Source organism: Alosa pseudoharengus, unplaced genomic scaffold, assembly GCF_046254945.1.
Source record: "Alosa pseudoharengus isolate Yale_2024_CS ecotype anadromous, Long Island Sound unplaced genomic scaffold, YU_APseudo_1.1 YU_APseudo_1.1_scf_8, whole genome shotgun sequence".
In the NCBI taxonomy this organism is placed as follows: domain Eukaryota; kingdom Metazoa; phylum Chordata; class Actinopteri; order Clupeiformes; family Clupeidae; genus Alosa; species Alosa pseudoharengus.
The window spans coordinates 467,501-493,072 of NW_027468870.1; the positions used below are offsets into that span (position 1 = coordinate 467,501).

The 25,572-nt window shown below is 40.3% G+C and overlaps 1 protein-coding gene across 3 annotated transcripts in view; it reads right to left on the reverse strand.

The window, feature by feature from the left end:
• usp25 (ubiquitin specific peptidase 25) overlaps positions 1–25,572 on the reverse strand; it is a 104,801-nt gene that overhangs the window by 5,658 nt on the left and 73,571 nt on the right. For all 3 annotated transcript variants that reach the window (XM_076273774.1, XM_076273773.1, XM_076273772.1), the window contains 4 exons: positions 23,604–23,782; positions 22,994–23,072; positions 20,716–20,795; positions 14,700–14,823 (listed from right to left, as the gene is read on the reverse strand). In XM_076273774.1, the coding sequence (XP_076129889.1) occupies positions 14,700–14,823; positions 20,716–20,795; positions 22,994–23,072; positions 23,604–23,782 (462 nt within the window). The remainder of the gene's footprint in view (positions 1–14,699; positions 14,824–20,715; positions 20,796–22,993; positions 23,073–23,603; positions 23,783–25,572) is intronic.

The following is a 25,572-nucleotide window of genomic DNA, read 5'->3' on the forward strand; positions in this document are numbered from 1 at the left end:
GTCGGAACGGTCGTGCTGACGCTAACGGCAGCGTGTACACAGATATGATCACTCTGGCAGCCCCTGCTCTTGGCAACTCAGAACGAACTCAGTGACCCCACTCTCCACTCTCTCTCTCTCTCTTTCTCTCTCTCTCCTCTCTCCACTCTCTCTCTTCTCTCCTCTCTCTCTTTCTCTTTCAATTGAACTGTAAGTGTGTACAACAGACATGTAAAGGAGGACAGCAAAACACAGAGAATGAAGAGAGGGAGAGAGTGACAGAGAATGGAGAGAGGGAGAGAGTGACACAGAGAATGGAGAGAGAAGGAGAGAATGACACAGAGAATGGAGAGAGAAGGAGAGAATGACACAGAGAATGGAGAGAGTGACCGAGAATGGGGAGGAGAGAAGGAGAGAGTGACAAAGAGAGAGTGGACCAACTGAAGTCTATGCTTTTCTATAAACTCATATATATACGTCTACACTATATATACTCATAGATATACATCTACACTATATATACTCATAGATATACATCTACACTCTATATACTCATAGATATACGTCTACACTCTATATACTCATAGATATACATCTACACTATATATACTCATATATATATACATCTACACTATATATACTCATAGATATACATCTACACTATATATACTCATAGATATACATCTATGCAGTATGGCTTATTCAAAATTGGTGTGAAATAATGGTCCTAACCACTTTAAAACAGTGTGGCTGAAATAAAAAACAAAAAGCCTACAACAGTAACATTTTGAAATGCAACTTCTAGGCCTACAGTATTAGTTAACAACTGATCAATATGCATTCATGGACTGACATTGATGAGAATAAACTGCAGTCAATAATGTGCATAACAATGTCCATAACACATATCACCACTAAAATTAACAGTGGCTAAGAAAGGTACTGTGTGTGTGTGTGTGTGTGTGTGTGTGAGTGAGAGAGAGAGAGAGAGAGAGAGAGAGAGAGAGCGCTATGGTACGTACACCCACCCACCCCACCCCCGCAAAAACAAATTCACGCGTGTACAATATTTGTCCGTTTCCCGGTTTTAGGTCCGTGCATTGCAAAAAAAGTAGCCTACATAGCATAACAATATCCACATGCAATAATACAACAACAACGTCTACGATGACCTATTCATTTGGACAAATTGATACAGCCCTATAGCTAAAGTTACCTTTAGTTTTGTTCTAGCGTACCGTGACGTCTGGCTTTAAACAGCTGTAATCTAACGTTCTGCTGACAAGCACACCAATTGCCTACCTTGTTCTTGCCCATCTGGAATAACTCCTCTAGCTTTGCTGCCTCCATCCTTTCTGTTTTCGTTGTTTAAATTTGTGATATCCATAACTAGTGAATTAGCCCAACATTGTGTGCTGATAACCATAGCCGAGTAAAAGAAAACAAGTAGCCTAGTTGTGCCTGTGTGCGTATTCTGTCTCCTGCTCAAACAAAATGCAAAATGTGTTCGCGTTAATTTTGATAACGTGTTCACTAACTTTACGCGATAGAAAATTGTAAATAGCCTGATGGCATGCAGCTAATGGGATACTGTTGGGCAGGTATGGTGAGCCAATTTGGTGTGATACACGTTACACACACACAAGGGAAGTTTTCTCTCGTTGTTGAGGGACTGACGTGCGGGCCGTTCAAAATCATCGTGCGGGCCGTACATGGCCCGCGGGCCGTATGTTTGACACCCCTGCTCTATATACTCATATATATACACGTCTATACTCTATATACTCATAGATATACATCTACACTATATATACTCATAGATATACATCTATACTCTATATACTCATAGATATACATCTATACTCATATATATACATCTACACTCTATATACTCATAGATATACATCTACACTATATATACTCATATATATACATCTATACTCTATATACTCATAGATATACATCTACACTATATATACTCATAGATATACATCTATACTCTTACTCATATATATATGTTTATATTCTTACTCATAGATATACATCTATACTCTATATATATATACATCTATACTCTATATACTCATAGATATATGTCTATACTCTATATACTCATATATATACATCTACACTCTATATACTCATAGATATACATCTATACTCTTACTCATAGATATATGTCTATATTCTTACTCATAGATATACGTCTATACTCTATACACTCATATATATACATCTACACTCTACAGTGGGTCCCAGTTAAAAATTGACACTTCATTCACGATCATGGTGAATGGTGAAATGTAAGTACAACTGCAGCCGCTTGGGGGCAGCATAGTCCGCTGTGGAGTTTCACGGTCGAACCAGACGGCGCATTCGACAGCAAGGGCTGTGATTGGCCGAGTTTTCAGTGCGTTTCTCTGTGTTTTTAGCAGCCCCTGCAACATGATGGTCCACAGTAGCCTAAGCCTTGTACATAATGTTAAACATAGTTTTGGATTCAGTGGCAAGATTTCTTGATTGTACAGTGTCTGTCTCTCAGTAATGTTTTAAAATGAGAGCTTCGTCAGCTGGCAGTAGGCTACTTTGTCGGTAGTCATGAGAAGTTCGCTTGCTAACAGAACATAAATATGCTGCCCAGAAACCTTGTGAATAGTTCTGATTTTTTTTACTACACTAACGAGGTTGAAATATAGACTTTGCCTACAGCATCTCCTTAACAGTAATGTTAACAAAATGACAGCATTCATATGACAAAAGAAAAACAAATTTGGTCACTCAAGACTGTGCCACAGCAACCAGTGTAGGCTACAGTCCTACCCAATAGGCCTACTCGAAGCAGATAGCGTTGTCTGACGGTCGAGTGGGTTAATGCACGTATTTCCAGAACATGTCTGCAACTTTCAGGCAGTTCTGAGTTCGAATCTAGGCAGGAGCAGAGCCATATAAAGGCCTAGGCCTATTGTTATAATTTTTTGCAAGGTGTTGCTCCTGGCAATACTTGTTTATAAGACGTTTGGTGATTAATTGATAGCTGTTTTTGGGACACGTTAAACGTTCTTTATAATGAGCGCATCCGGGGAGTAAAACGACTGTTACGCGCTGTTACAACTGTAGGCTACAATGATTGCAATACAAAAATATGCGCGTGTTAGTTTAGTTAGTTTTGTGATGTTTTGCACTTTTGCCTCATGTGTTTTCAGGTTTGAGGGCTTTTTTGGCAAGATTGACCTTGGTTAGACTCTGCATATGTTATTTCTCCGTATGGAAAATAAAGTCAATTTTCGACACACGTCTGTTATTAGTTCAATAACAAGTGTTGCTTGTTAAAACATGTGACTAGTGAAACTCAAATGATTTTAGAAATATTTAGCCAAAGCCAAAAAGTGTTAGAAAAGGAGAGACGCCGGTGCAGCTCAGATGTCTTCTTAATTTTCTTTATTCTTTAGTAAAAGGTGCAGAACATTATTAAACTTTGACTAACGTTTCGATGTTCGTTAGCCAAAAACATCGACACATCGAAATGTTAGTCAAAGTTTAATAATGTTCTGCACCTTTTACTAAAGAATAAAGAAAATTAAGAAGACATCTGAGCTGCACCGGTGTCTCTCCTTCTCTCTAAAATATCTGTCCTGGCCTGGTTGCAACGGATTGTGGCCAAACGACAGAAGCGCGGAGAACCCTCCTTTGTCTACCAAAAAGTGTTACTTTGTGCCCCGCGCTCCCCCACTGCTTGTGAAAGAAGGGGATGGGGGAGGGGGGCTTAACGTGAAAAAGCTTAATGTCACAAAACGGCAACGAATCGTTTTAGGCTACAGGCCTTCATAATGGTAGGCTACAGGAAGTGGGGGGAGGGTATGGGATGACCAGAGCCGTCATCTATCATCTTTCCAGGCACACAGCTCGTTATATAGCCTATCGACTGCCTTAACAGATAGGCTTTGCTCTTGGGTTTGGCCTTACAGCGAACTCAATGCTCTTGTTGCTTGCAGTTTGTTAAATAAAGCGATGCAGATTACATTATTTATTTCTGATTAATTGCGTCTTTTGATGTATTTTGATGTATTTTGCTTGTTAGGCTGGGCTACTGTCAATGTCCTGTACAGGTCAATGTTCAACAATTGCTGGTGTAGGCCTAGGCTATTAATCAATTAGGGACTGTTCGTTATTTATTTAATTAAGGGGCTACCGGAGGAGTTTTGGGAGCGTTAGTCAAAAAAGACGTGACCCTCCCTCGCCAGCAAGAATTTTTTCTATGACCCTCCAAAGTGATTGAGAAAAAACGCATGACCCTCCCCAGTCCCAACAATTTATTGATGCCTTAGGCTACTGGGTCAATTTAGGAGCTTGCATGCTACGACTCCTTCCTTGAAATGCCTTGAAAAGGCTGTCGTTTGCACAATTTCACAAATAATCACCGGGACCGAAACAAACCTGTCGACTTTTCCCGGGTTTATCGCGTATTTTAACTTTTTCCTCGCTGTCTTAGGAGGAGCTGCAGGGCCGTCGCAAGGGGATGCGAGGCCCTGTGCGAACTTCACAGATGCAAGGCCCTTTTCACTTACGTGCATGAAATCATGCGATAGCTTACTTTACACATAGCCAAGGCTACCATCGGTGTATTTTAATAGTAGCCTAGTCTAATAAGCTACACCAGCTTGCCTTTAAGAGGGGAAATTCAATTGTATAGCCTATAACATTAGCTGAGTCACATATTTGGCCATATGGTGTTTATCATAGGCTACATCACGAAACCAAATAGTGTAACAAAGGCGAACACTTTAACAGGGGGAATTAATTGGGCATGAATCATTGTGCTGAACGGTATTTGTCAATGAGCAGAAACACACACGACATTCAAACTATTGATAAGATGTACTGGTCTGTATCTATAGGCTAACATTGGACAAATAAATGACACTGACTCGCCATATCCTGACTCATTTTCTTGCTTTGCCGCAAACTCAGCAATGAAATCATAGGCCAGTTTGCAGGTAGCCTAACGTCTTTTTCATAGAAGGGAGAGCCCAGTCTCTCCTGTGACATGGAGGTGCGCAAATAGTTTTTAATAGCCTGTTCAACTTCGAAAAGCTTCGTTCACCCGATGCCAGTCACTGATCGCAATTTCAAAGTTCGGAAAGCTTCATCTTTTTAAGTTTTAAGTGCAGTGGCTGCCCCCTTTGGAATTATATCTCGAGCCTATTATAAGGTCCAGTGCGTTATATCCTGGGATTCGGACATGCTCAAAAAGAAAAGAAAAAACACTTTTTTATAGATGGTTATGAGGAGCAATGTGAGAGAGAAATTTGATGATCATTGATCGTTGTTTTGGGACGTTAAGCCTTTTCCATAGGCGTCAGTGAAGGAGATTGAAGAATGACCATTTTTTTATACGAAAATATTTCTTAACTACAAAAACTCAGTGTCTAAAAATTCAGTGTCATTCAGACTCAACCCTCTTGTTGTTTTATTATCTTTTTCGTTGTCGTTTGAACGTTGGCAAGCAGGCATGTTGCGGTTGCAATTTAAGTGAAATTTCTACAGTAGGCCTACAACATGCTGTTAGGCTGGGCTACTGTCAATGTACTTGTACAGGTAAATGTTCAACAATTGCTGGTGTACAGGTTATATAATCAGTTAGCTAAATCATTTGTCCAGCTGTTTAAACATTTTTTCGTGCTACATTCAAACGCAAAAGGTGCTTTGATATATTTTTCGTTTGAACGTCGGCAAGCAGGCATGCTTTGGTTGCAACGAATGAGGATAATTGCTTTTTTTTGCATTATTTTGAATATGACTCGCTCCAGTCTCAACAGCACGTACTTTTTCCACACGCTAAGTTCTAACACACATAGGCCTATCCCCTCTCGCTTTCTCTCTCTCCATCCCTGCACACGGTGCTTTCTTAAAGGAGCTGCACCATTTTACAACAATTGCATCTACATTTTCATATTAGAATGTTTTGTCAAGTGTAAGCTTAAACTACCGTGATCAATTTAAGTTCCCGTGCCCCCGCTGCGTCATGGAAGCAGTAAGTCAGTCGCATCAAAAATAGTAGTGGCACCCAAGTGACACCTTGTGGTTGTTTGTGTCAACTGCAGTTTGTGCCATTTCTGCTGAGAAAATGGGGATCGTGATTCCTGAAGGAACCCGTCCAAACTTAACAGGGACCCACTGTATATACTCATAGATATACATCTATACTCTTACTCATAGATATATGTCTATATTCTTATTCATAGATATACGTCTACACTCTATATAGTCATAGATATACGTCTACACTCTATATACTCTGATATACATCTATATTCTTACTCATAGATATACGTCTACACTCTATATAGCTGCATATATGAGTAGGAGTGTTATATGAGCTGTATATGAGCTGTATATGAGTAGGAGTGTTGTATGTATATATGAGCTGTATATACGAGTAGGAGTGTTATATGAGCTGTATATGAGCTGTATATGAGTAGGAGTGTTGTATGAGCTGTATATATATATGAGTAGAAGTGTTGTATGTATATATGAGCTGTATATACGAGTAGGAGTGTTGTATGTATATATGAGCTGTATATATATATATATATGAGTAGGTGTGTTGTATGTATATATGAGCTGTATATATGAGTAGGAGTGTTGCATGTATATATGAGCTGTATATATCACTGATTCTTGAGATAAGGGACAAAACATGTCTCCCATCAAAATGTTGCAATTTCCCTTAAAAAACAATAAATTATTTCATTTAAAAAGGCTTTAAAAGTTGGATATGAAAGAATTGTGTATGTTTAGACTTTTAGTTTTGGCTATATTTACATTATTTCATAGTAATTTCATAAAATACCGGCACTCTACTATGAAAGCCCATGCAAATGAACTCGTCCTCCGCAGAGGTTACAGTATCAAACTGCAAAAATAAAGTGTTTTAAAATGCCCAAAATGCCCAAATATGATTATGAGGTTAATTGGATGGCTTAATTAAATATCACAAAATACTTAACGTGAACATTACATTAGTTTATACATTAACAACAGCCTTTCAAAATCTGTCCTCAATTCATGTCAACTCTGTCAGATATTTTTCAAATTCGAAATAAATCAGGCATATTTTGGTCAGCTTTAACCCTGAGGACCCCCTTTGACTTCTTTCTGTTGATGGATGCAGCAGTCCAACACATGGTCTCATAAGTGTTTTCTAAAAAATTAATATTCAGCGTTGAAAGTTGAAATCCCTGTGGTCACAGCTTTTATGTGTCAACACTGTCTTCAAAGTAGAGCTGAATTCAATCAAGAAGTTTGAAATAAAAGTTGGTATTTTGGTTTAGTTTAGTGGCAGCTGGCAACTGAGGGAAATCAAAATGGCTACCATCTACTACACATGATTAAGTAAAAAAAAACATGTTGTTTTGTCAACTCCGTCAGACGTCAACTCTGTCAGATATTTTGTCTGACGGTGTTGACATGTAAGCTGACGGAGTGGAAATGTGCTCCCAAATACTCATTAAGTAATGTATTACAACTACATAACATGATAATATGATCTAAGTATGCATGTTGATTGACTTAAAACATCTTAATATACGCAAATGCCAAATAACTTATAATAATAACTCATAAAAGTATTGTTTTTATCTGTAATCTAGGCAGAAGCAAAAACAAAGAAACAGTACCAGAGAAAAGGGAGAGAAAGAATTAACAGTGACCCAGAAAGCAGAAGGGACAGTTAGACAGTAAACAGCAGTTAGAAAAGGAGAGACAGAGATGGAAGGACAGGGTCCAAAACAAAAAAGTAAAACAAGTAGGAGACCCAGAGCAAAAAGGCACCGCAATAAGTATTGGAGGAAAGCAAAGAAAAGGTCCAGAGCTATGCAGAATAGATGGCTAAATGAAATAGACACCCCACCAGAATGTCCTCTGGACCAGGCTGTTAAGGAGCCTACTTCAACCCAGCGTGCCCTTGCAGCTGAGAGAGGGAGGAGAAAAACCAGGAAAAGACACGCAAGGGAGATAAAAGCATTGAAAGAAAAGGTTAAGAAATTAACAAAAGAGCAACACAAACTAAGAAAAGCAGGAATGGCGGAAAGCAGGAATGGCGGAAAAAGAAGGCTCAAATAGAACAGTCAAATGTCAAACTTAAAGATAAAATGATTGTAGATTCTCCATGAACAGAAACAGAAAGGATGATAACGGGAAGCCAACATCGGAACTCCAACATTAGGAGATATCTTCTTTTTCACAAGAGCTGAGAAGGAATTATACAACTCATGTGGCACAGAAACGAGCCGTTGAAAAATCAGGTCACAGACAGCTGGCATTACACTGCAAAAACTGCTTATCTAATAAAATTTAACTAAGATTATTAATCTTATATCAAGATAAAAAACTAGTTTGTATTGTTTTCAGTATAATAGAGACTTACCAGCGCTTTCTCATGAAATCATTTGACTTAATTTAAGAAAAGTTTGACTTATTTTAAGACATCTCATCATGAAAACAAGCAGATTTGCCAGTGCATTGAGCAAATTTGTCCTAAAAACAAGCCAATTTGTCTGCCAGTGCGTTAAGTAAATTTGTCTTGATAAGACTCCTTAAAATAAGTCAAAGTCTTCTTAAATTAAGTCAAAATGACCTTTCAAGAGGTAAGTCTTTTCATACTAGAAACAATACCAAATAGATTTTTTTGATGTTATTATAAGATTAGATTTCATTTTTTGCAGTGTATCAGGCAAGATTCTAAAGAAGTATCGGCTTCTCCATAGGCTTCGCCAGTTTGGTGTTAGCTACAGACAACTATCATGCTCTTGCAGTGCTATTGAATTGCCAATGCTTTCCCCCAGCTACTCTTTGTATAAGAGACTGCTCAGAGGAGCAGCAGACTGATGCAAGGGCCAGGAAGAGCCGTCCATGTTGATAGAGGAGATGGAAGACGAGTTGGGAGAAGCAGGGGATTCAGTCAATGAAATGTACGATTTGGTGGATGAAATGGAAGAGGAGCCATTGAAAGATCCTGGGGGTGCTACTGTTGATATAATTATCAACAGTATTGAGACAGGGGATTGGCTGGCAGTGGTGTATGATGATCACTGGTGGTTAGGAAAGTCCATTGATGTAGATATAGAACACCAAGATGTGAAAGTTGAGTTTTTGCATCGTCGTGGTCCTACTGCCAATTTTCACCCTAAATATGGGAGGAGGGTAACCTAGAAATCTAGATGTACCCTAGCAGCAGCAAATGTAATTTGCAGCCAGGGTAGTCTAGCAACTCTCTGTTGGCTTGTGAGCTGGAAAAATCAAACTTTGATCAGGCCAATCATATTGTGTGTAGAGTCGGTGGGCGGGCTTAACATAATGATGACAGAGTTGCGACGGTTCCACGTGAATTCCCTTCTACTTGAAAACAAAAAAGATGGATGCTGTTGCTGGAAAACAGCGGTCTTTGAATCACGACTGGAGTTAAGCTTTTAAGTTGGCAAAAGTTTGATCAACTAGCCAACTAGCTCCACTGGTGGGAAAGCGCATGGGACTCATGAGATGTAGGCAGTGTTGGGAAGGATACTTTCAAAAAGTATTCTGTTACAGAATACAGAATACATGCCCGAAAATGTATTTTGTAACGTATTCAATCTGAGTAACGTATTCTGAATGCTTGGATTACTTCTGCATTGATTTGCAATGCAGCAATCAAATCCTGCTTACTAAACAGGCCTATTCTGGTGTGTTCTTCTGTTCCAAATGACTAAACCCTGCTGAAAAAAACAGCTAGAAACCAGCTTATGCTGGTAGCTGGTTTTAGCTGGTCTTTGCTGGTTTTCTTCCAGCTCTTGCTGGTCTTTGCTGGTGTAGCTGGTTGGGCCACCAGCTGGATATGCTGGCGTGACCATCTGAGGAAGCTGGTCATGCTGGTGTGACCAGCCTGTCTTGTGGGATACAGCTGGTGCAAGATGGTCATGCTGGTGACCAGCCCGTCAAGCTGGTCATGCTGGTTTGCTAGAATGACCAACATAAGCTGGCATGGCCAGTTAAACCAGCACTATAGACCAGCAACACCAGCTAAAATGACCAGCTTGAGGTGGTACGACAAGCAAAACCAGCTGAATTACCATCATAAGCTGGGAAAACCAGCTGAAGGTATGTTTTCGTAATAGTTTTGCTGGTCTAGTAGGTCAACCATCATAGGGTGGTCAAACAAGCTGGTCAACCAGCAAACCCCCTTTAGCTGGTCAGGCTGTTTTTTTCAGCAGGGAAGTGCCCATATAGGAGAATGTAAAGTCAACAAAGCTACCAGATACAACTATAAAATAGCAAGGTGACCAGTAAAACTACAGCAGGCAAGGAGGCTAGGAGGAGGGATGTCTGTTTCTGTCCAGTGAAAGATTTTGAAACTGACAGGGACAGCTTGTTCCCTGTTCAACACCTCTTGTCCAATGTCCAAGTCCCGCAGGTTAGACAAACTATTATATATAAATATCTAATACTTGGCTCTACACCGAAGGCAGTAATGACAGATAAAACACTATATGTACTTACTTGCTGAGAGAAATTGGAGCAAATCATAGAACTTACTTGCCTGAGGTCCTGTAGAAACTCTTTGTTTGAAGTTTGATACTCTTTCCCTAGATACTGCCATGTCAAAACTAGTCAAATATCTTTAATCAGTTTGATTCTCGATTAGTTTGTCAACACCGTCAATTGTGTGTCAACACCGTCAGTTGTGTGTCAACACCGTAAGATGGAGGTTTTTCATTTTTATAAAAAAATGTATATTTATTTTGTTCAATTGAGTGTGTTCATACATTAAAACACCAACTTATCTACATGCATCAGTGTCTTGTGTGCACAAAACCACTAATTGTATATATTAAAAATTTAAAAATAGTAAACTAAATTAAGGTAATTTAAAATGGCTTATTTCAAAACAATGTAAAATTATATTAAAAGTGTATATAATGCAATTTATCACTAAACCTTGCTAAGGCACACCATTTCTACACACTTAAAGACTTTAGAGTGTTGTTGAATTGATCAAACACACAAAAAAACATATTTTCATGTGTCTGACGGAGTTGACAAATGACAAGTTACTAAGTCAGTAAATGTCAATTTTTATAAAAAGTGGTTAATAAAAAACCTGTTCCTTTTCAGGCATGATAGATGAGATCTATGTTTATGATGATATCCAATTCAAATTAATGTAGTATTGATTTTTTGTTTGTCACTTTTCAAAAGTACTTTTGTCCCTTATCTCAAGAATCAGTGATATATATATATATGAGTAGGTGTGTTGTATGTATATATGAGCTGTATATATGAGTAGGTGTGTTGTATGTATATATGAGCTGTATATATATATATATATATATATATGAGTAGGTGTGTTGTATGTATATATGAGCTGTATATATGAGTAGGTGTGTTGTATGTATATATGAGCTGGAGTGTTGCATGTATATATGAGCTGTATATATATATATATATGAGTAGGTGTGTTGTATGTATATATGAGCTGTATATATGAGTAGGAGTGTTGTATGTATATATGAGCTGTATATATATATATATATATGAGTAGGTGTGTTGTATGTATATATGAGCTGTATATATGAGTAGGTGTGTTGTATGTATATATGAGCTGTATATATATATATATGAGTAGGTGTGTTGTATGTATATATGAGCTGTATATATAGATATATATATGAGTAGGTGTGTTGTATGTATATATGAGCTGTATATATGAGTAGGTGTGTTGTATGTATATATGAGCTGTATATATGAGTAGGTGTGTTGTATGTATATATGAGCTGTATATATGAGTAGGTGTGTTGTATGTATATATGAGCTGTATATATGAGTAGGTGTGTTGTATGTATATATGAGCTGTATATATACATATATATATATGAGTAGGTGTGTTGTATGTATATATGAGCTGTATATATGAGTAGAAGTGTTGTATGTATATATGAGCTGTATATACGAGTAGGAGTGTTGTATGTATATATGAGCTGTATATACGAGTAGGTGTGTTGTATGTATATATGAGCTGTATATATATATATATGAGTAGGTGTGTTGAATGTATATATGAGCTGTATATATATATGAGTAGAAGTGTTGTATGTATATATGAGCTGTATATATGAGTAGGTGTGTTGTATGTATATATGAGCTGTATATATGAGTAGGTGTGTTGTATGTATATATGAGCTGTATATACGAGTAGGAGTGTTGTATGTATATATGAGCTGTATATACGAGTAGGAGTGATGTATGTATATATGAGCTGTATATATATATATATATATATATATGAGTAGGTGTGTTGAATGTATATATGAGCTGTATATATGAGTAGGTGTGTTGTATGTATATATGAGCTGTATATATATATATATATATATATATGAGTAGGTGTGTTGAATGTATATATGAGCTGTATATATGAGTAGGAGTGATGTATGTGTATATGAGCTGTATAGAGTATATGATATATGAACTGCCATCTCCATCTCCTTCTCTCTTGCAGTGTCTGGCCGAGGGTCAGCGAGGACTGGGCTGCGTCCGTCACCCCCATAATGTGATTCTACTCCGTCACCCCCGTAATGTGATTCTACTCCGTCACCCCCGTAATGTGTTTCTACTCCGTCACCCCCGTAATGTGATTCTACTCCGTCACCCCCGTAATGTGTTTCTACTCCGTCACCCCCGTAATGTGATTCTACTCTCTGGGCTGCGTCAGTCACCCCCGTAATGTGATTCTACTCCGTCACCCCCGTAATGTGATTCTACTCTCTGGCTGGGTGTCGTGCTGCTCTGCGCTGCACTGCTCGCTTCCTTCTCCAGATCGAGTGATTATATTACGAGCACAATGGCAGTGTTAGGAGCACAATGGCAGTGTTAGGAGCACAATGGCAGTGTTAGGAGCACAATGGCAGTGTTAGGAGCACAATGGCAGTGTTAGGTTACTAGGAATGGGAGCCCTGTCTGGAGAGGAGCAGAGAGAAGGAGGAGAGAGAGAAGAGAGCAGAGGGGAGAAGAGAGGAGAGGAGGAGAGAGGGAGAGGAGGAGAGAGGGAGAATAAGAGAGGAGAGGGGAGAAGAGAAGAGAGGAGGAGAGAGGGAGAGGAGGAGAGAGGGAGAATAAGAGAGGAGAGGGGAGAGAGGAGAAGAGGGGAGAAGAGAAGGGAAGAGGAGAGGAAAAGAGAACAGAGGAGAAGAAAAGAGAATAGAGGAGAGGAGAGGAAAAGAAGAGAGGAGAGGAGAGAACAGGGGAGGCAGTCAGCAGCAGGCTGACATGGACACATTTGCTAGTGGACAGGGCCACGGGCACAGACACACGAGCAGCCTCAGGCAGCCTCAGGTCTAAATGTACCCCAATACACTACAGGTCTATATGTACCCCAATACACTACAGGTCTATATGTACCCCAATGACACCAATACACTACAGGTCTATATGTACCCCAATACACTACAGGTCTATATGTACCCCAATACACTACAGGTCTATATGTACCCCAATACACTACCCCAATACACTACAGGTCTATATGTACCCCAATACACTACAGGTCTAAATGTACCCCAATACACTACAGGTCTATATGTACCCCAATACACTACAGGTCTATATGTACCCCAATACACTACAGGTCTAAATGTACCCCAATACACTACCCCAATACACTACAGGTCTATATGTACCCCAATACACTACAGGTCTATATGTACCCCAATACACTACAGGTCTAAATGTACCCCAATACACTACAGGTCTAAATGTACACCAATACACTACAGGTCTATATGTACACCAATACACTACAGGTCTATATGTACCCCAATACACTACAGGTCTAAATGTACCCCAATGACACCAATACACTACAGGTCTATATGTACCCCAATGACACCAATACACTACAGGTCGATATGTACCCCAATACACTACAGGTCTATATGTACCCCAATACACTACAGGTCTAAATGTACCCCAATACACTACAGGTCTATATGTACCCCAATACACTACAGGTCTATATGTACCCCAATACACTACAGGTCTAAATGTACCCCAATACACTACAGGTCTAAATGTACCCCAATACACTACAGGTCTAAATGTACACCAATACACTACAGGTTTAAATGTACACCAATACACTACAGGTCTATATGTACCCCAATACACTACAGGTCTAAATGTACCCCAATGACACCAATACACTACAGGTCTATATGTACCCCAATACACTACAGGTCTAAATGTACCCCAATGACACCAATACACTACAGGTTTAAATGTACACCAATACACTACAGGTCTAAATGTACACCAATACACTACAGGTCTAAATGTACCCCAATACACTACAGGTTTAAATGTACCCCAATGACACCAATACACTACAGGTCTAAATGTACCCCAAATCAGCTGCAGCCGCGAATAACAATCTCCTCACTTCTCATGTGCCGTGCCTCAGGACAAGCAGTGGCATCACACACATGAACACTTTTGGACAGATTTACAGATTATGAACTTAATTTCCTGGAAGTGAAGACCAACACACATACAAGACCAATAGTTTGTCCGTGCCTTTCAGAAAAACAAAACAAAATGGCTGCAGCATGTTTTCCCAAACATTTGGAACCTTCTTGTAGTTTTCTAAGCTTGAAGATTCATCTGTTTCCGTGGGAAACAAGAGTAGCACTCACCAGCAGACACTCCCTGCGGTAATGGGCAATGACCTTCTCATCGTGACCCCGGTATTGACCTTTCGACAGAAGCTCCTTGTTGAACTGGAACGCATAGATGAGATATACTAGGGCCTCCACATAGCTGAAACACACCAACACAACTCATCAACACACACATCAACACAACTCATTTATACGCACATCAACACAACTAATTTACACACATCAACACAACTCCTCAACACAACTCCTCAACACAACTCATCAACACACACATCAACACAACTCATTTACACACATCAACACACACATCAACACAACTCCTCAACACAACTCATCAACAAACTCCTCAACACAACTCATCAACACACACATCAACACACAAATCAACACAAACATCAACACACATATCAACACAAACATCAACACAACTCATTTACACACATCAACACACACATCAACACAACTCATCAACACACACATCAACACAACTCATCAACAAACTCCTCAACACAACTCATCAACACACACATCAACACACACATCAACACACAAATCAACACAAACATCAACACACACATCAACACACACATCAACACACACATCAACAGAACTCATTTACACACATCAACACACACACATCAACACAACTCATCAACACACACATCAACACAACTCATCAACACGCACGTCAACACACCTCATTTACACGCACATCAACACACACATCAACACAACTCATTTACACATACATCAACACAACTCATTTACACACACATCAACACAACTCATTTACACACACATCAGCACAACTCATTTACACACACATCAACACACCTCATTTACACGCACATCAACACACACATCAACACAACTCATTTACACATACATCAACACAACTCATTTACACACACATCAACACAACACATTTACACGCACATCAACACAACACATTTGTGTTGCGGGCCGGGTCGGGCCGATTTTTCCAGCCACTATCCTCGGGCCGGGCCGGGCCGGGTCCTTGATCAAGCATTTTTTTTTTTTTAAATCATTAGCCTACTTGGGTAGGGAGCTAAAGCTATGCCATAGTCAGACTCAGAAATATTATATATTTAACAAAGTAGGCCTAAGTAACAAGTGTATACAAAGTTATACAAGTTAGGCTCCGAGTTACAAAATGTCATTTGTAATGTCATCTGCGCAACACGTGTCATGCGCAGCTTCTCCACTCGCACGCATCACACCGGGCCTGCTGTGCTGTATTGTGTAGCTCACGCATCACACCGGGCCTGCTGTGCTGTATTGTGTAGCTCACGCATCACACCGGGCCTGCTGTGCTGTATTGTGCAGCTTAAGTGCAACGTGAAGCTTGAAGATGTAAAGAAAAAAATGAAAACAGGAGAAACTTCGAGCAAGTTTGGAGAAAAGTCGGAGGTAGGCTGTGCATTTGTCAGGTAGGCTATGCTTTGTTGCGTGCATTAAGTGCGCACGATGTTCACCTATGACAGCAAAAAGACTTTGATGAACATGAAGCAGGCTTGCCATGGCAGAAATAATGATAGCCAGCCTTCAATGTCCTCTTTTGTCACTTCTCCAAGCATACACCTGAGAGCGAGGCAAGCCCTCACAGAGAAATGCCTTGAGTTTTGCTGCAGGGACATAGGCTACTTTTACGTTGTAAGTGGCTTACGTTTCTTCATTCGGATTCATTTGCAATCCATTCCATTCTGAATAAACAAACATAGGCCTAGTTTAGCCTACATTCTTCATTATTGCATTATTCATTAATATAATTCTAAACGGATTTCTGTAGCTCAAACAGCTCGGAATTGTAGTTGAGAACGTCAGTTATAATGGCCCACGTATTTAAAAAATGTCGGGTTTAAATCGGGCTCGGGCTCATAATTACAGTTAATGTGTCGGGCCGGGTCGGGCTCGGGCACAATGTGCACGGGCTCGGGTAGGGTCGGGCTTGATTTTTTGGGCCCGATCTAAGCTCTAATGTGCGTGTAAATGAGTTGTGTTGATGTGGGTGTAAATGAGTTGTGTTGATGTGCGTCTAAATGAGTTGTGTTAATGATTCATAATCTTGAGGGTTATGGCTTACAGCTCAAAAATTAAAAATGAGTATCTCAAAATATTAAAATCAAGAGATACTCATTTCTGTATTATCTCAAAATATTAAACTTAAGAGATACTCATTTCTGTTTTATCTCAAAATATAAAAATCAAGAGATACTCATTTCTGTATTATCTCAAAATATTAAAATCAAGAGATACTCATTTCTGTATTATCTCAAAATATTAAAATCAAGAGATACTCATTTCTGTATTATCTCAAAATATTAAAATCAAGAGATACTAATTTCTGTATTATCTCAAAATATTAAAATCAAGAGATTATAATACAGAAATGCCGGTTTCCTGAGCCTCCTGAGGCTATTAGTCTGGTTCAGTTAACACCACCACAGTCAGCACAATCAGCACAATCAGTTAACACCACAATCATGCACAGTCATGCACAATCATGCACAATCATGCACAGTCATGCACAATCATGTACAATCATGCACACATTTTAAATTGCCCCTTGGGGACAAATAAAGTGCTTTGAATTTAATTGAATTGACAGTCATGCACAATCATGCACAGTCATGACTTGATCGTTGTCCAGAAGATACTCATTGACACCCTCCACAAAGGAGGTCAAGCCGAGCAGACGGGCAGCTGATCACGGAGTGCTGATTGAAAGCAGAAGGGCAGCTGATCACGGAGTGCTGATTGAAAGCAGAAGGGCAGCTGATCACGGAGTGCTGATTGAAAGCATATTCATGGAAAGTAGAGATGTCCGATAATATCGGCCCACCGATATTTATCGGCCCGATATTAGCATAAAAATGTAATATCTGTTAATATCGTTATCGGATTTTTTTTGCAGTAACAAACTTGCTCGCTCTGTTTCAACATTATGTCTGTGGTTTGGAATTGGCCATGGTCGTCGTAGCCCCTTGAGTTGGCCGTGACGCCCCTTCGAAAATCAGAGGTTTACAGGCCACGGTGGCCTTGGTGCCCCCTTCTTTAAATATTCTGCTTTGCGTCCTACTAATAGCGATATATATTTAGCCTATGGCCAAATTACGCAGTGGAGAAAGTGACAGCGCAAGAAAGTGCGTCCAAATTAACCCATTCTTCTCAGTTGAACTACTCGCGAAGTAGCCTACTCATCACACAGACATCACAAGTATCACATGAAAGAGCTTTTTCTCTGCTTTTAAACGATGTTAGCCGCTAATTGCTGTGGTGAACGGTTCGCGAGTAAAGTAAATAATATCATTCAATCATAAATTCTACTGAAGGTTTTGCGTCCATCTCCCTACCCATTCATCTCGGTGGAATACTTCAGAACCCTTCGTTTAACATATGACAAACCATATATCAGAATAAACAGCAGACCTTACCGAACAGAAAGGTGTAAATCAGTCCCCTGTACAGTTAGCCGTTCCAGACTAATCCCGTTTTGAATTTGCAGTAAATTTCAACATACATGGATGTCTCCAAATTTGGGAATAAGTTTTACACTGCGTTTAAATTGTTCCACATTATTTCATAACGGGCCAAATACAAAACAAATATTACAAATGTCGCCTAGATATCGGTAAATCAGAGGACAGCTGACTGTAAGAGTTTGTGAAAGTAGCCTTAATGATCACAAAATGCTAAGCATACATCTAGGCTATTTGAGTTTCTTAAAGCTGAGCTGTGCTTAAATTGTTCAATACATGATTTCATAACAGGCCAAATATAAAATAAATGTTAAATATAGCCTAGATATCTGAAAATATTAGATGATCAGATGATTTACAGTTATATGTAATATGTCATGTTTTATGTTTTTGTATACAGTGATGCAGGTCTACTGCAGTGAATACAACTTTGATCATTTTTATAGCCTACTACTGTATAGTTAACTTTGGCCTTGGTGCCCTGACATGTGGCCTTTGTGCCCCCCACCAAATATGCCCAACTGAAGGCCAAGTGGCCTTGCCCCTAAAATGGTGAAATTCCAAGCCTGATTGTGGGTATGGCCCGTTATGTACTTCACCTCAAGCCTGAAGTATTTTTTGTAGCTCAAACAAATGTTTTCAAAATTGTGCAGTATAGTTGCTTGCCACATTGTAATTGACTCATATTTGTGCATTCATTCAATTAAGGTGATTGAGTTTTAGTTAAAGAAACAGTTCATGAAGCATCCTACAAATGCAGGCTCATTTAACACAGAAAAAGGGTAGCCTGTCATACACTATGCCTGTTATTTTAGTTGGCTTTACATTCTGCTATGTTGCACACAGTTGTTCAGGTACAATGTTTTATCATTTGTGAAGAAGTCAAATTTGCCCTATTTGTTGTGGGCATTGTCAAGATTATCTCAGGGAGAGTGTAATCCAAACTGTTGTTTGAGACAATTAAAAAATAAAAAATAAACATGGCACTTTTTCCCTAAATTAAGTTGAAGTATTTTTCTTATTTTGCACAGACAATGTTAACATTTGGAAAGCCTTGTTGCATTCAAGAATGCATCCAGTGGGGCATCACAATAACATTAAGCATGTTGTGTTAATTCCACAACAGGAGATATGTGATGTTACCTAAATTAGTTTTGAGGAAAAATAACCCACATATCGACATCGGTATCGGCTGATATCGGAATCGAAATTTGAGAGTTGGACAATATCGGCATATCGGATATCGGCAAAAAAGCCAATATCAGACATCCCTAATGGATAGTTGACTGGAAAGGAAAATTGTGGTAGGAAAAGGTGTGCAAGCAACAAGGATGACCACGGCCTTGAGAGAATTGTTAAGCAAGTTGATTTAAGAACTTTGGGGAACCTCACAAGGAGTGGACTGAGGCTGGAGTCAGCATCAAGAGCCACCACGCACAGACGAGTCCAGGAAATGGGCTACAAGTGGCACATTCCTAGAGTCAAGCCACTCCTGAATCAGAGACCAGGTTAGAGTGTCTTTCCTGGACTAAGAAGAGACCGAACTGGACCGTTGCTCAGTGGTCCAAACTCCTCTTTTCACATAAAAACAAATGTTGCATTTTATTTGGATGTCAGGGTCCAATCTAGGCTCCAAGAGTCTGCGGGAAGAGTCCCGTTTGATGTTTCCACAGTCAGTGGTGATTGGGGTGCCATGTCATTTGCTGGTGTTGGTCCACTGTGTGTCCAGAGTCAATGCAGCCTTTTACCAGGAGATTTTAGAGGACTTCATGCTTCCATCTGCTGGCAAGCTTTATGGAGATCCTGATTTCCTTTAGCAGCAGGATTGGGCATCTGCCCACAGTGCCAAAGCTGCTAGTAACTGGTTTGCTTACCATGGTATTACTGCTTGATTAGAGAATCTATGAGGTATTGTCAAGAGGAAAATGAGAGACACCAGACCCAACAATACAGACGACCTCAATGCCGCTATGGAAGCAACCTGGGCTTCAATGACACCTCAGCAGTGCCACAGCTGATTGCCTCCATACCACACCACACTGATGCAGCAATTTGTGCAAAAGCAGCCTGACAAAGTATTGGGTTTAATAAATGAACTATTTCAGATTAGTCAGATTAGTTCATTTCTTTTCAACATTTCTGTATTATTACTAATTTTTGTTTTTCATGAACTGTAAGCAATAATCATCAAGATTAAAACAATAAATGGCTTGAAATATTTTACATGATATCTAATGAATCTAAAATATATGGAAGATTTACTTTTTTGGGGGAAAACGTTTTCCACGATATTCTAATTTATTTTTTGAGACCCACCTGTACAGTATTACTTCTAAACACCTGGCAAAAACTGACTTACTGAGGTAAGGTGGAGCATTATATTGGTTAATTAAGAAGATACATTTCCACATAAGTCCAATATCACGTTTAAGTACACTATGCAACGACCTGACTTTTCCTACCAATTAAACTTGTGTGCAACTCAACAAGGTCCCATAGTATCTGCTGCCATCTAGTGGGGATAGCCTTACTTTTCCTTCTTGAAGAGTTCCAAGCCAATCATCAGATATATTGTCGTGTCCCGAAACTTCTGATATTCGCGGTGCCACATCTGTTTCAGCAGATAAACACAGAGAAGTCAGTATAATCTGTAATAAAGTCAGATGAAGACAAGTCAGTATAATATCTAGTGAAGTCAGTATAATCTGTAATAAAGTCAGATGAAGAGAAGTCAGTATAAACTCTAGTGAAGTCAGTATAATCTCTAGTGAAGTCAGTATAAACTCTAGTAAAGTCAGATGAAGAGAAGTCAGTATAAACTCTAGTGAAGTCAGTATAATCTCTAGTGAAGTCAGTATAATCTCTAGTGAAGTCAGTATAATCTCTAGTGAAGTCAGTATAAACTCTAGTAAAGTCAGATGAAGAGAAGTCAGTATAAACTCTAGTGAAGTCAGTATAATCTCTAGTGAAGTCAGTATAATCTCTAGTAAAGTCAGATGAAGAGAAGTCAGTATAATCTTTAGTAAAGTCAGTATAATCTCTAGTGAAGTCAGTATAATCTCTAGTAAAGTCAGATGAAGAGAAGTCAGTATAAACTCTAGTGAAGTCAGTATAATCTCTAGTGAAGTCAGTATAAACTCTAGTAAAGTCAGATGAAGAGAAGGCAATTTAGAGGGTCACCTGCAGGGGGCAGTACAGAAGTCAGCATAATCTAGACCAGTGGTTCTTAACTGGTGGGTCGGGACCCAAAAGTGGGTCGCGGAACCATTCTGGGTGGGTCGCGGAGCTTGTGGTTAAAAAAAAAGAAGAAGAAATCGCCCATTTCAAATAGACTTAAATTGAGACGAAATGGTGCAGAATCCACAGTGTGCGATGTTCACAGTTGCTGGAACATGAGTGAAAATGCCTCATAATAAAGTACACCTGTTAAAGACAGACCTGTCAAGTACTTTAAGGTGACATCAGGTGTTGGAGACTTCACAAATGTAATGCCAAACAGCATGTTCCAAACAAATAGGCCTACAGGCACTTCGCCTTTCTTAGCATGTAGCTCACCAAATCTGTTGTCTTGAACGCTATAAAATATATATGGGTCGTGACTTCATGAACATGGGAAATTGTGGGTCCCAAAGTCAGACCAGTTAAGAACCACTGATCTAGACTCTAGATCTGTTGATATTCTCTGGGTGTTTTAACAGGACTACACAGTGAAGTCGACAGCTTAGTTCCTTTTAGTAACAATTAAGTGGAACACACACACACACACACACACCCCTCATATTCCTGCATGTTAACCTCCTCTGGCGTGATCATACACACACACACACACACACACCCCTCATATTCCTGCATGTTAACCTCCTCTGGCGTGATCATACACACACACACACACAAACACACACACCCCTCATATTCCTGCATGTTAACCTCCTCTGGCGTGATCATACACACACACACACACACACACAAACACACACACCCCTCATATTCCTGCATGTTAACCTCCTCTGGTGTGATCATACACACACACACACACACACACACACACACACACACACACACACACACACACCCCTCATATTCCTGCATGTTAACCTCCTCTGGTGTGATCATACACACACACACACACACCCCTCATATTCCTGCATGTTAACCTCCTCTGGTGTGATCATACACACACACCCCTCATATTCCTGCATGTTAACCTCCTCTGGTGTGATCATACACACACACACACACACCCCTCATATTCCTGCATGTTAACCTCCTCTGGTGTGATCATACACACACACACACACACCCCTCATATTCCTGCATGTTAACCTCCTCTGGCGTGATCATACACACACACACACACACACACACACACCCCTCATATTCCTGCATGTTAACCTCCTCTGGCGTGATCATACACACACACACACACAAACACACACACCCCTCATATTCCTGCATGTTAACCTCCTCTGGCGTGATCATACACACACACACACACACACACAAACACACACACCCCTCATATTCCTGCATGTTAACCTCCTCTGGCGTGATCATACACACACACACACACACACACACACACACCCCTCATATTCCTGCATGTTAACCTCCTCTGGCGTGATCATACACACATACACACACACACACACACACACACACACACACACACCTCATATTCCTGCATGTTAACCTCCTCTGGCGTGATCATAAACACACACACACACACAAACACACACACCCCTCATATTCCTGCATGTTAACCTCCTCTGGCGTGATCATACACACACACACACACACACACACACACACCTCATATTCTTGCATGTTGACCTCCTCTGGTGTGATCAGATTTAGCTTCACACAAGCCACCTGCATGATGCTCTTGCACCTGACAAGGGGGAAAAATACACACACACACACACACACACACACACACACACACACACACTGCAGATTACTCAATGAATTTGGAAACATTATTTTTTTTAAACTTTAAAATAGTCAACAGTGAATTAAATTGAATTTAAAATATAGTTCAAGTGAAAAACAAATAAAAATATATAGTATACAGCAGTTATCACTGTAGAGCAAAGGTCTACGCTTGATTTATAAGCTACACTGATTCGCCAACAAATTAGAGCCGCTTGAATTTCGCTGTGCCACTGATAGATGTCTCTTGCTTGGCATGGCATGACAGTTGCAGTTTCTGACTTCAAATACATTTCCTCTCAACATTTTGACTTTCTCAGAGATGAAGCAATACAGGACAACAGTAACAGTTCAGAGACTCTGGAAGTAGAAGACTTAGCAACAGAAAACCCTCAGGAACTCTGGAAGTAGAAGACTTAGCAACAGACCTGCCCGTGACCTTTGCCCTTCCCTGGCCTAGAAAAAGCGTACAGAATAGTAGGGGCAGTACCGTTCGTCGAAGCCAAGGTTACGGTCTGCAAACTGCGCCAGCAGTGTCCTCTCCAGAATCTTCTGCGGGGCCTCGTTCTGGATGAAGTAGACGATGACGTGCTGCATCCGGTGGTCTCTCTCCGGAGGTGTGTCCTCCTGGGCCAGCCTCAGCAGACGCGTGTACTCCACCTCAATGGCCTGCCACCCCACACACACACAAGGCCAAATCATAAACACACATTAAATTACGCTACACACACACACACACACACACACACACACACTACTACACATGCTGGCATACACACAAGAGCAGCAGCCAAAGCGCTGGGCCTGCTAATGTGATATATCTATTATTGTTATGTTATTATCTATTATTGTTATGTTATTATCTATTATTGTTATGTTATTATTTGTTCATTTGGCTGACAATTTATCCAAAGAGACTTACAGACATCAACTGTCTCCCCGGAGCAACCTTAAGGGTTAGGTGCCTTGTGTTCTCAGGGGTACACGCGGGGATTGAACCCACAACTCTGCGTATTACTGCATGCTAGCCAAGCTCTTTAGCCACTACTCCACCACCAGCCGCCATTTCTAAATGTGGAGCACGACATTCAGGCCAAGCTCAACCCACACTGCTACCAGATCTTCATCAAATTCAAGGACTTTTCAAATCAATGGTCTTGTGAGTGTCGTTTGCAAAATCCTATTTCAGGCTAAACCTTTCAATTGTGAAATGAACAAAACTGGATCACCTCAGATATTGAGTGTAGAGCTTGGGTGTGACGGCATGACAACCTAACCAAGCATCTTTTTTTCCTCATCTCTGCGTCTGAAACCTGGATGTGACATGAAAACCTAACCAAGCATCTCTTTTTCCTCATCTCTGCGTCAGCATGACTTGGAGCCTGGTGGAGGACTTTGTGCAATGGTGCAAACTCAGTCTAACCTGACCCTAGCCAAATTAATTTCTAGCTTCACTCACATCCATCTGGGACCTCTTCCATTGAGAGTGATTTCTGCAACCGACTTTATGGTTCAGCCAATCAGGACGCAGGGCGGGAGTTTCATAGATGTGACATAGCGTAGAAGCGACTGTGAGACTGTTATTAGCGTCACGGGTTGGCTTCGATGTGAGTGGTTGAAGTAGCACGTCAATAGATGACGGACAAGTGGCTTATTCAATCATATGCAAGCATTTTTTGATTAGGCCCAGCCTTCTGAAGCCACACTTCAATAGATTGGTTCCAGATGGATGAGTGGAGCTAGGCGGAGCGAAATTCATCTGGCTAGGGTCATGTTAAACTCAATCATCTCCAACTCAACTTGGTGGTAAGCACTCTACAAGAAAGGGCAGAGCAGACTGTACTTCCTGAGGAGGCTGCGCTCCTTCAATGTGTGCAGCAAGCTCCTCAGGATGTTCTACCAGTCTGTTGTTGCCAGCGTCCTCTTCTATGCAGTGGTATGCTGGGGAGGAAGCACAAAGAAGAAGGATGCTGGGCGAATTGACAGGCTGGTAAGGAAAGCTGGCTCTGTAGTGGGAGCTGAACTGGAGCGCATCACTTCAATATCTGACAAAAGGACCATGAACAAACTGATCAACATCTTGGACAATGAGTGTCACCCACTCCACAGCACTATTGTTAAGCAGAAGAGCCTGATCAGCTGGAGACTTCGCTCACTGCCTTGCACAACAGACAGACTGAGGCAGTCATTCATCCCCAGGGCCATTGAACTGTTCAATGCTTCACTTAAGGGAAGAGGAGAGATAGACTTCTCCGCATAGTCTGTCTGCCTCTTCACTTTACCTTTACACTAATACCTTTCTTAATATAGTTATTTATACATAGATATATAGACTTTATTCTTGCACTGTTTGACTTACTCATTTGCACCATCACCATGACACTCATTCACAAAGAGCACCTTACCTTACGCACAGAGGACCACAGGCTCAGTCACTGCTTCAGTCCTTGCAAGCGCAC